This window comes from Haemaphysalis longicornis, unplaced genomic scaffold (genome assembly GCF_048455015.1).
Source record: "Haemaphysalis longicornis isolate Haplotype H1 unplaced genomic scaffold, Haemaphysalis longicornis Haplotype H1 scaffold_4, whole genome shotgun sequence".
Classification (NCBI taxonomy): Eukaryota; Metazoa; Arthropoda; class Arachnida; order Ixodida; family Ixodidae; genus Haemaphysalis; species Haemaphysalis longicornis.
Genome location: NW_027526361.1, coordinates 225,719,325 through 225,732,021, shown reverse-complemented (window position 1 = coordinate 225,732,021; position 12,697 = coordinate 225,719,325). Strand labels below are relative to the sequence as shown.

The 12,697-nt window shown below is 48.6% G+C and overlaps 2 protein-coding genes across 2 annotated transcripts in view; one reads left to right on the top strand and one right to left on the bottom strand.

Annotated features, from left to right (window-relative positions):
* The window catches only part of Sifa (neuropeptide SIFamide), a 117,629-nt gene that overhangs the window by 63,787 nt on the left and 41,145 nt on the right, over positions 1-12,697 (bottom strand). The window lies entirely within an intron of this gene.
* Positions 1-12,697, top strand: part of LOC144180245 (uncharacterized) — a 29,346-nt gene that overhangs the window by 2,001 nt on the left and 14,648 nt on the right. The window contains exons 4-5 of the mRNA XM_077708625.1: positions 4,126-4,287; positions 5,991-6,138. Of these exons, the coding sequence (XP_077564751.1) occupies positions 4,126-4,287; positions 5,991-6,138 (310 nt within the window). The remainder of the gene's footprint in view (positions 1-4,125; positions 4,288-5,990; positions 6,139-12,697) is intronic.

Genomic DNA, 12,697 nt, shown 5'->3' with positions numbered 1-12,697 from the left:
ATACCATACAATAGGCCTGTATACACCTACAAGGGTTTGAAACAAGTATGTCCTCTTTCTCCACTGGTGTTCATGATCGACATGGCGGGTTTAGAAAGGAAGTTAGAGGGCAGTAGGCTGGGATTCGATTTATCATACATTAAAAACGGATTGGTGGTAGAACAGAGAATTCCAGGATTAATGTATGCAGACGACATATTGTTGATGGCTGATGACCGGATAAGTATGCAGAGCCTGATGGATATATGCGGGGAGGAAGCGACGAACCTTGGGCTATCTTTTAGCAGAGAAAAATCAGTGATCATGGTTTTCAGCGACCACATGGAGCACAAATCGGTATCAGTTCAACAAGTATAAATACCCGGGGTAAAGGAGTATAAATATTTAGGAGTATGGCGTAACGACGGCGCATATTACACGCATGTGCATGAGGCTCACCTCAAAACAAAAGAAAGAGGGAACGCGGTTATAATGAAACATTGAGTACTGTGAGGCTACAACAAATACGAGGTGGTAAGGGGAGTCTGGAAGGGGATCATGGTACCAGGATTGACTTTCGGAAATTTTGTTCTGTGCATGAAACCAGAGACCCAAGCGGGCCTGAAGATAAATCAGAGGGCGTTAGATAGGCTGGCCCTAGGGGCCCATAACAAAACTACGAATAAAGCGGTACAAGGGGATATGGGCTGGTTGTCCTTTGGGGTAAGGAAGGCGCAGAGCAAGATAAAATTTGAGGAGAGACTACATGACAGGGAGGAGGAAAAATGGGCCGCGAGAGTGTTTAGCTACCTGTATATGAGGAGCATGGACACGCGGTGGAGACGGAGAACCAGACAGCTGACCAAGCTGTACGGAAATTTGTTAGGGGAAGGTGGGGTATACACAACAGTTAAAAAGCAGGTAAAAGCAGCAGAGACGACGAATCGGGTGCAGAGAATGGAAGGGAAAAAACCCTGGACACTTATAATACAGAGAAACTAGAAACCAGGACGGATAGTCTCTATGGTAACACGCGAAGCAGTGCATTGCTTTTTGAAGCACGGGGCGGGGTGCCTGAGAACACGGGCATACACGGCTAACTACAGGCAACAGGACGAAACTTGTGTATGCTGCGGCAGGGATCGGGAAACAGCACGGCATATTGTTATAGACTGCACAGAGATACGGGCGCGACGGGGCGATGGGGAAGCGACGTTGACGGAGGCTTTGGGATTTGTTGTGAGGGAGAGCCTCAACTTCAGGGCCATAGAGATGACGAAGAGGCGGCTGGAGGGGTAGTGGAAGAAAAGTAGGGAAGATGGTGGGATGTAGGATAAGTAAAATACCGAAATAGAATCAGAAGGGGGGAGATAAACAGGAGCGCAAGGGCAGGAAGGGGGGGGGGGGAGCGATGGGAGTTTAAAACCGGTCGGGGGAGGGGGATAACCCACTAAGTTAGGTAAGGGTAGGGTAAACAAGTCGAATAACACAGGCAAGCCGGTTGGTGACAGCCGACGTCCCGATAGAAAGAGAGGGCCTCTAATCATCATCATCATAATGGTGTGAGCTATCGAGGTGTGCGGACGTACAGAGCGCGGCGGAGACATCGACAACGAAAACGGATACGTGTTTAAAATTTATTACTCCTTTTTGAGAGTAACTATGTTTTAGAGTGAGAAGATGTATTTTTTTGCAATAGGGTTAGTGCAAAGTAGCGGGAGTTCTTAGGAGTTGTTAGTGAGGGAAGTGACCGAATCAGATGTGCCACGCGGTTGTTGCACGTGGCGGTTTGGCGCGCGTGTTCGTGCGTGGGGTTCGACTTAGTTGTAAATCTATAGTTCATATCACAAGCTAGCTGCAGCACTGTGGAGGCTACATTGTGTCCCCCTCAGGGCGCCTAACTCGCCGTGAAGGAAGCGACAAAAGGCGCCGGGGCCTTGCGGTGCCACTTGCCGAGAGGGGAGAAGGGAGTGTCCTTTGGAATAGGACCCCCTTCACGGCGAATTAGGCGCCCTCAGTGGGCCCACTATTGATAACAATATAGCCTCCACTGCGCTGCTGCTAGCTTGTGATATGAACTATACTTTGTAATTCATGACAGAAGAGTTCATGCTCTACGACTTAGTTGTAAATCTAGTTTGTAATTCATGACAGAAGAGTTGATGCTCTAGCAAAGATTCGCATGTTTGGTTTTTCTTTTTGATTAGAGTGGAGTGCGCGAGAAGGCGGCAGAAGTATGTTAGAGTTGGGCGCGGCTGGGATGGGCCCTACCATGCCTCCGAAGAAGCCGGGTGTTCTGTGCACGGAGTGTGAGCACAAATACCCGCTCGAGGAGACGAGGTTCGAGTCGGTCGATGACGCGGAAATGCAGGACTTCAGGTGCAGAGTGTGTGCTAGCGTAGCGCCATCGACCGGCTCGAGGAAGAAAAGGAGCAGCTCGGGGTTCAGGTAGGAGAGCTACAGGAGGAGCTGAAAGATGAATAAAAGCAGAGGAATGCGCTCGAAGCGGGGTTGGCGAAAAATTGAGGTCAAAATGGTGACGAAGGGTGACATCCCGAGAAAGATTGACGTAGGTCACGAGGCAGGTGTGTCTACAGTGCTTGGTCCCGAGAAGGGAAGGCGGGAGGACAAAGATGCCACGCCGGAAAACGATCCCGGACTGGCGCTGACTCAGCCGGTGCGGGAGCAGGTGCTTGCGCCGGCGGGAGGCAGGAAACGGAAGACAGGCGTATGGTGATCGTGGCGGGGGACTCGAACATGCGCTACTCCGAGAGGGAAATTCAAGGACGGGCGATAGAGGACTAGCGAGTGCAGGTTGGCATGTTCCCGGAGCAGACGGTCAGGGTAGTGTTGGAAAAGGCAAAGGATAAGAGGTGGGAAAACATGCACGGGCGGAACCTCGTGATTATCCCAGTAGGAACCAATGGCGTTCTGCAGGGAAAGGGCGCTGAAATGCGGAAGCAACTAGAAAAGGGGGGGATGGAGCTTCGGGCGTTGTGCCCACATGTGCAGGTCGTGAGCACAGTACCCGAGATCATTGGGAAATGGATGCATGTGGAAAGGGAAGTTGTAGCGGTAAACCGAGACGTACGGGATCTGAGCAAGGAGCTGAGTTTCGCTGTCGCAGACATCAGTAGTGAGGTCCGATGGGTGGGCCGGAAAGGGGTGTTCTAGCGTGACGGACTTCATTTCAGTGGACAGGTGGGAGCAGCCATCCAACGACGACACGCGGCGCGAACTGTGGTCTTTTTAGGGGGGCCACAGACCTTTGTGAAGATGGCGTAGACAATTGCAAGGAGCGAAGGGAGATAGCTGGGTAGGTGCAGATCGGTGCAGACAGACGAAAGGCACGACGGCGGCGTGTAAAGAACACAGGGGGGAGGGGGGGGGACTGAAGACTGAAGATCGCATACATAAAAATGCAGGGTGGCAGGAAAACAAGGAAGTGGATAATGATTGGTAAACAGCTGGAAGAGAAAGATATCCAGGTATACGCTGTGTGACCGAGACGCACCTACGGCACTTCGAAGAACCTCCTGTAATCGGAGAGTATGTATTGGAAGATTGTAACAGGACGGCTAGATTGAGAAAAGGCGTACGGGAGAACACAACTGGATGTGACGGCGATCGCGATAGTCGCGTCATGAGCACTAACGTAACTGAAAGCTATGACGTCAGTTCTCACGACCCCATCATCCGTCACGTCATGCGGGCTGGTGAAGAAGCAGTGGGTGCTTACATAGTGGATACTGTAGTAAAGGCGGTAGCAAAGTAGCAGCAGCCTTAAAATTGCATAAAAATTCATTAAAAAGACACTGGAGAGTCTTCACTGAGTTGTTAATGTGCTTGCCAGTTTGTTTTTATTATTCTAGCCACGTCCAGTTCATATAAACACCCACAACTTGGTTTTGTTTCTACTTATTCATCTAAAAAATAGACGCTAAACAGTTTCAATTTCAACCGCCGTTTAAGACTCATTGAGGTTCATACCAAGTCAAATACATTTAAAATCATGTGTCTGATTAAATTCGATTTTATGTTTGTAACCTAAGGCTTACTATAATCAAATTAGCCGCCACTTTTCAGCATTTTTACTGGCTGAGATATCAATATCTGTCTTCTTTATTGTGTATTTTGTCCTTCAAGTTTGTCGACGTTGGCGCTGGACCGTTCAGCCTGGAATACTCCACATGGCAACATTTCCCTTCAACCACTTCTCTTTTCACCGACGACATGAAAATCGTGAGCGGTATGCAGGACCCGTTCGTTTCCGATTCTGCCGCATTCATCAACATGTTTGACAAAGAGGTGAGTGAAATGTTTGGTCACCGTCGCATGTTGCGGATACCATGATGTTAAAGACCTGGTTTCCCAGGCGGCCGCGTCCGCTCGGAGCAGGTCCCCGTGGGTAGAATGGGAGTGACGCCGGCGAACTTGAAGGGTAGGGGGAGAAGGGATTAGCGCCATATAGGTAGTTGAGTTTTTCTGTGCCTAATCAGGTTGCTGCATGCTCGCAGCTCATACCGAGCGCTACAGAGCTGCAGGGTGGATACACTACAGCGTTGCATAGTAAATAACACTAACGCCATGCAGTACCCATCGCCAGTGCAGGTGCGGCATCCAATTCGGTTCCACCTTAGATAGAGGATATTTGGTCAATTGTGTAAAGACGTTTATTCGAGCAATCTAAGTTGTCTGTTTGACTGCCAGGAGGAGGCATCCGTAGTCCAGATAGCCCTGGGTCTGGGTTGTCTGTATCGAACAGACCACCATGTTGTTGGTGATCCGGTTTTGGAGCCGGTCCACCCATCCTCACAGAGCGTAATTGAATGGTTGCGATCTGGGGCAAGAGCTAGCACTTAGAAAAAGTTATATCATGGCGACGAATTGAAAGGACACCTGTCCAAATCTGCATACCTACAGCTTATATAATTCATCCACGACAATATCAAGACGCTCTCCAGAATTGCGGTTGTAAAGCGACATTATGCCATGTGTGGATACATGGCCAGGAGGTACAACACCACAGGAGAAACAAGAGCAATGGGAGGTAGCTCTTGCCAACTCAGACCTGGAGCTTCAGAGAAAACTGATTAACTAGGCTCAAGAGGTGGCAAGATCCAATGGAGTGTTGAAATGAGCACCCCAGCCATCGCTGTGCAGTGAATATCTCTTTGTATTTTTTTCTCGGTAACGTTGTTGCTGGTGATGATTATAATATTTTGGCACATGCAAAGCAAGTGTTAAGAAACGAATGTTCCCATTTTTCGTGTTTGAAGCCATTGCTGTACAACGTTGCGATCCAAAGGAAATTCCGGCTAAGTAAGACCCTCGCCACAGAAGGTTCACCCCTTCTACGAGAAGGTCAAGTACACACGAACACGTCATTATCGAAACAAACTGTTCTTCTAATTGGGGAATAAGAAAGCGACATTGCTGCTTTCCCACAAAAATATGCCTTTAATGGGGCTGTCAATGCTTGTTGATCCCCACAAACTGAGTTCCTTGTTCTTAAAGTAATCTTTTGGGCAACAGTTTCCCCGTGCCTTACTTCCTTCCCATTTCCAAGACGGAAGTTTTTAAAAGCTCTGGTTCTAAAAGCGCGAAAAGTAGCTGAATGCACTGTTCAGATCTTGCGATATGCCTTAAATTCTTTTAGCCATGCTCTTGAACCTTTTAATAAATATGCTCTTTGTTGGGCCACAAATTGAAATATGGAAACCATTGCAGGGAGGTGTACCCTTATTTATCCTTCAGTCACCTTCTAATTTAGCAAAATTTTTCTTTCACAAAGTTACTCATATTTGTAAAGAAACCAACGCCGATTTATAAACCTTTACGAACTAATTATGCATCTTTTGTGCCTTAAATTTATTTTTTTATCTTGTTCTTTTGGATCTAAGAACACAACAAGCTTAACAATTGCGCAAAATAGAACTTTAGTTGAGTTATGTAGAATAAATGTTCACAGCCCAATTTCAATCGTGCATGCAAATATCTTTTTTTTTCAGACATGGATCCTTTTCTTTACGTCATTGGTCTGTTTGATAACGCTCTCAACCGTTGCATACCGTCTTGTCGGACGGAAACGAAAGACTGATCTGCTTATGGATGTCTCGAAGTACCTTTATGCCTACATTGAAGTGCTGTTCTTCGAAGGTGAGCTGCTGAGTGAAAAGGAAAAAGACACATTTTTGTGGTACGACTTTCTGCTAGTTACTATGAGGTTCACATACTCTTCCGTGCACAAAGGAATGTCGGCGTATTTCTAACCTGCGTTGACTCCTTCCACAGATCACTTACCTGATTGCCTTACATTAGGACTTACACGGCATGAAATAACCTGTGATAAAGTGTCTGAAAAATAAACACTGTGGTATATAGGATGCAATACCCCTGTTGCAAAGACGCCTGTTTCCTGCATTATCTGGGAAGTGTTTCACGGACATGTAGGAAGGTCCTGTTTTTGGAAGGAAGCTCGGTATACGCACTTCAACGGTTCATCAAAGATTCACGTTGTCCATGCCATGCCAGTACCATCGCTCCTCGAAAGCGCAAAAGCTTCGCTTGTATTTTGTTTCCCGCGCTCTATTCCGCGTGCATTCACGTGCCCACGCGCCCTCGCGTGCAAAACGCGTGCAGAGGTTGAGGGCAAGCGGTCACACGTACGGGCATGAGCGTGCGCTACAGCTGCCGCCCGCTTGACGACATCGCCTTGCCGAAGTGGTCCTACCATAACTACGAAATAGGCGTCCTAACAACAGTGCACATCAGCATCGACTTTACATCTCACAGCAAAGCATTGTTAACTTTATTTATAGCTTTTACTAAAACAGCAGCATCGACGCGTCACTCGGCCTCGTTCCACATGCCGAGGCGGCTTCTGACTGGCAGAGTTTCATCGCGCGTTGGGGGTGCTTGTTGGAGAATTTCGAGTGCACCCCAACTTCACCCGAAGAAGTCATCTGGGCTCCGGCGCACGCTGGCCTGCAGGGGAATGAAGCTGCACGCAGTATGGCTCGAGAACTCACCATCCGAGCCGGACCCAGCTCGTTCCCCTACCATGGCGCCAGATCTACTAGAGACCGGATGATCACCTACAATGAAATTACCGCCCACTACCGCCTCTCCCGCCGTGTATATCCCCCGGCACACACACAACTGACCATCCAGCAAGAACATACATGGCGTCTTTTACAGACAAACACATTTCCCAATCCGGCTAAATTACACCTAATTCAGCCACCTTTCACCAGACTGTACTGCCTTCCAGTCCCTCGGCACCCTTCAGCACCTTATGTGGGGATGCCCCAGAGATCCCTACCCGGAAATAATCACATGTGAGCAGTAGAGGAGGCGCTGCGCTGCCCAGACCAGTAGGCTCAAGCTTCACTGGTCACCCGGGCGGCCCCGGTCGCCGCCAAAACGGCGGCCACCATCGTCAACTGACTGTGCTCCTAAATAATGTGTTTCTTCTTCTTCTTCTTCATCGCGCGTTCATCTTTAGAGCGGAAGCTTTACTATGATACATTTTTCAAGGTCAATCATCGCGTCGCGAGTCACCTTCAGCCGCCAGAGTGCAAGCTGCGCTGTTCTTTCTTATCGCGTTGCTCCCTCGGAGCCTCGCTGCTCCCACACCACGCGTGGCTAGGCGAATATGAAAGAGCTGCTTCGCCTGCGCTTCATCGCTCCACGCCGGCTATGCCGTCTGAGCGAGCTCTTCAGCGCGAGCGACAAGGTGAATTCAACCATACATTAGATGCCGCTAGACGACAGGCTGAAAAATCGCAAGCAGCGGCAACTTTCACAAAATGCTGTGTGCCTAGTCTTTGCGTTCTCTCGTGATAACTATGTTTAGAAATGTTAAACCTGAGCCATATTTATTTCCCAATAGGTCTATTCTAGCTGTGACATGGTGGAAGTGCATACACCCGATAAGCCTTCGCGGCTAACCAAGCAACTACAAAGGGTTATTAAGGAAGCGGATACAGGAGCGAACACAACGGGAGCGACATCGCTGGCAGCAGCTGCCGGGTGCAAATTCTGAGAATCACCCAAATAACTCTCGTGATGACCACTTTCGCAGCGGCTACAAGTGAAACTGTGTCGAACAGAGGTTATGTTTGGTCTGGCATTGCCAGACAGGAAAGGGCCAAGCAGCAACATTCCTGTTTCTCTCCCCTTCCCTTTCTCACGCTCTCTTTGCGACGACATGACAATTTCTGGCTATGATGTATGGCTTTAAAAACGCCGCAACCAAAAGCAACCACAGCAAGAATCGGAACGGGATCTCCAGTAACTGCTCCTGGAAAGCCATTTTGAAGAGGCCAACTCATGCACCACACTGGGCTTGTGGGCTGCTGCGCTCAGCATTGACGTCCCACCGACGCCTCCTTCGTGGCGCTGTGCCGCTTCCTCGCTCCGCGCTGCCGTAACGACGAACCACCCTTAACCTTGTTCTGCAGCACGTGCGCTACTCGTAATCGTATGCAAGGCCTGTGTCTTATTACTTCCCTCCGTGCTTTTGCCACACGGTATATGAGAGGTGGTTGAAGATTGGAAGAGGGAGGAAAGTTGCAAAGCGAGAGAGGGATAGGGGGTACAAAAATGACAGATAGTCAGCAAAACGTTAACAATGGTTAAGTCTACCGGTAGGCATGTAGTGCAGCTACGTGCAGAAACTTCATTAGCGACCTGCAGTATCTCTGTCATGTAGTCATCCGATTTGTCCCACCGGAGATCAGCCCCTCTGAGCGCGTTGTCTCGAGCTGTTCTTGTTCCCGCGCACCTCCATAAAATATGCTTGGGATCAGCTTCAGCCGCCAAAGACGGATACTTGGGTCATGTTCCTGTGTTTTCTGGTGAGGGTCCCAAAGTTTAGCTGACTGAAGGTGTGAGGGCCACCCCAGGCCGAAGCCTCCTGAGAGAAACTTCCTCAACCCGGGAAAGTTTAGGGGGCAGGGGGCAGACACACGGGAGAATTAGGGCACGTGTGTCCCTTCTCAGAATAGATTTCATGGCTGGAAGACGGGAGCGCAGATCGCAAGGTTAGGGGAGAATTCAGATGAGGAAGGAGAGTGGGAAAGATAGTCCGCTATTGGTTCAGGGTATTCTGACCATGACCTTGTACACAATGAACACGTGTCAGTTGCTGTGATGTGTCGTGTCAACAGTCGGATCCACGATAGCACGTGCAGAAACGAGTTCACGAAAAAAATGGCCGTGGTTGGGCGCGTTTCCACCAAGTTTATTTGTCAAGCGATAGCTCGCTTTTCGCGCCGGAAGCACGCAGTGACGCACACAAAATTGCACTGAACGACAAAACACAGACGCTGCACGACGCAGTCACCGGTCTTTGCGTGAACGCGATGTGATCTTTTTTATGCAGAAACGCCTTTTGCGACACTTTCTAATGGCATGCGCCCATACCCTCTCTTTCCCTATCCCCTTTTCCGCACACTTCCCGTCGGAATAAACGACTAATTAAACGCTTTCACTCTGGACTCTGGGCAGCCGCACGAGGCGCTGGCTTCACCTTGGCTGAGCTTGAAGGTCAGAGGGACGCTAGGAGCCTTTTTCTGGGTTTGTGCCTGGAGTAATAGAGCTTTCGCTCTAATAGCCGTAAGCTCCTCACCTCCCCCCCCCCCCCCTTACTCCGTACTTTGCGTGATCTTCTCTTGGGCGTTACTATCTATCCATGATTCCGCTTTCTTCCTCGCAATCTCTTTCTTGTTCGTTGCACTCCTTGTTCGCTTTCATTTTCCTCCCCTACGTTCTTGGTCCCCGCTGCGTCACGACGACGGCACCGCTTAAGCCAGGAACGGGGTGCTAAAAGCTGCGCTCTAAAATAAGCACATGACGTAGACTTCGGGCTACCGCTAGCCTCTGTCGGCGTGGGGCAGCCATGGAACTCAGTTAACCTAACATGATTGACAGAAGGTATAAGTACCCTACCTACGGGAAGCACTCGGATCCTCGCGTGAACCACAAATATTCAGACAAAAAATGGGCATTTGTGAGCGAAATGAACCAGCCACTGTCGAAATGACAATGATGGCAAACGCGAAGCTTTCCAAAATCAAGTCCAACGCCAAAAGAACCAATCCAGAAGCGAACGGACCCACATCACACCACCTTGCCATACACCTAAGGTAGATTTAACGCGATAGCGTTGTTAGGCTGATTTCTCGATTTTTCCGTGCCTGCTGGCCGTCCGCTATCAGCCGTGCTCATCAAGCGTCCGCGGAAGTATGTTATCCACGCTAACAGGAAGTCACAACTTAGCCAGCTAGACACGAGTGCTCGCCCAAAGCGGGAGTATATAGCAACGGCAACTAGATTGTGGAAAAAAGGACAATAATACTATGGCCGAGGCGAAAGAAAGGATACACGAAAAGTTCGTTCTGTGCACCATGGATGCTTGGCATGCATACCCTTCAGATACGGTCGCCAGCCTTGTCAGCAACTTACGCCACCACCAAAGCGCCTCTCTAACCGATACTAATGCCGGCACTAGCTCACATTGTATCACGTACACAACAAATGGTAGAATTAATTATCGCCAGTCTCTCCAAAACCGAGAAAGCCTAAATTAAAACCAGAAACTAAATAAAATGTGTCCAAATAAGAGATAAAACCGAGTATATATGGCTTTTAATTGCAAGAATTTTATATAGGTAGTTTTTTCGATTTTTTGTTGGCCCTGTCAGCACCACAAGCTCTGTCCGGCTAACGATGAATGGCGCCATGTGCACGCGGCCAATATACAAAAAATAAAAATAGGTAAGCATGTGATCTTAGAAAACTGTCAGGTAAGAATCATTGGCATGGCCCTACGGAGAAGGGGTAGAGCCGGTCATACAATCGCCAAATTACAAAAGAAACTTGAACGTTTCGCCCACATTGTAAAACGCCGATATGGTAAGAGGAGGAAGAAAAGGGTTTATGACAAAAACTTTTGTAGGCCCTGATCACGAGCCGCATATAGGTCAGCCTGCCATGCCAGAAACTTACCCGCTTTGGAGAAAGCAAAATAAGCGGCTTATCACAACCGCGTATAGGGCAGACCTACCTCTCAACTTTCATGGCTCCCTCACAAGTGTGAAATTGTGTCTCATAATAATTTTACTACATGAGAGAGGCCACTCTCCTAGCAGGAGCCTCTGGAAAAAAAACTAGTTCCAGCCATCCTAAGGAATATATGCCACACCTCCATAGAAGAAACGGCTGGACGCCATGAGGAATTGGTCTGTGATCCAGCGGCTATCTATAAAACCCTCTCCCTACTTAAAAACGTAGACCCAAATCTACATGTGCTCAAGGACAGGCGAAAACTATGATAAAACGTCTTCGAGGAAAGCTCCAAAACTGGGAAAACACAGTATGCGCGAGACGCCGGGACGTTGGAAAGGACAAAGGCAACATTTGTCGTAATGGACTACCGTGGCGATCGCTGTGACTTCATTACGCTCCTACACACATGCAGGAACGGAAAATAGAAAATCCCCCTGGTTACCCGCATAGTGTAACTACCAATTACAGATACTTGGACGTCGTGACACTCGCAAAAAGGCTCAAAAGACCACTAGTCTTTTGGCTAAAAGCATAGTACGCAAATTCTTGAAGAGGATTCTTAAATACACAATGATGAAAGTTGTCATCCCATCAACACGCGCAGAAAAGGGTCGGGAAAGGAACGACCCCGCCGACGAAGACCGACGAATCCGATTTGCATACCGTAATCACACACCCCTCCCCAAAAAATGTGGAAAACGTCTCCTTAACCTACACCTAGGAACACCATTCTACCCGTGTTACACAGGAATCTCAACGCCGAAGAAACACGAACTTTGCGAGGGATGCAGTCAAACACAAATATCGACAAGTCTAGATGGGCAAGGGTTTTAAGTAGGAAACATGCAACATTAGCATTAAACGGTGATAAATGCGGGGAAATACCCAATCTCGTTACACAACCTGGTCATATTCAGGGACATGCTCAGCGGTGAACAACTCCAACGTTCCATATTATAATTACATTGACACATAGGAGGTTGTCCTGGCCAGCTTGTCGCATCAAAAGCAGCGTTAGCTGATGCTGAGGCCCTGGACTTCGACTTCCATTCTTGTGGTCGGCCATATCTTTACCCCCTTTTCCCCAAACTTCCAATATATCATACACATTAAGCTGTCTCTCTCCTTGGGTGGGTGTTATAAAAAACGACAATGTTGAGTCAGGCCACAGTGCTAGAGAATAAACACTTTGAAACACTGCCACTGCCACCTTCTTGCTCAAACTCAAACCGCAGAAGCAACATTTCATGCCGACATCTCAAGCCACACAACCATAAATGGCCTATGCCTTTCCTGTGCTGCTGTGACCAAAAACCATTGCGGCTAGTCTGGCTCTCGTCACTGAACTGCAGTGCTTCGAAAATATAAATGGCAAATGCACGAACTCCAATCCCCTCCCTCCACGGCGGAGTAACGCTCTCGCGTCATACATCTCAAGACCTAAACGTAGATGTCACGTGCAACTATTTATCGGGATGGCTTACTCCACTGCGATTGTGCTCTCTAGTGATTTACAGATACGGGCACTCTGTCGCTCTGCCTAGCGTTCAGCCATCGTCGTCGTTATACGGAGTGGTGCATTTTCTGTCTAATTTCGCACGTCCATGCACCCCTTTCCAAATTCAAACTACTTCAACCATGCCGG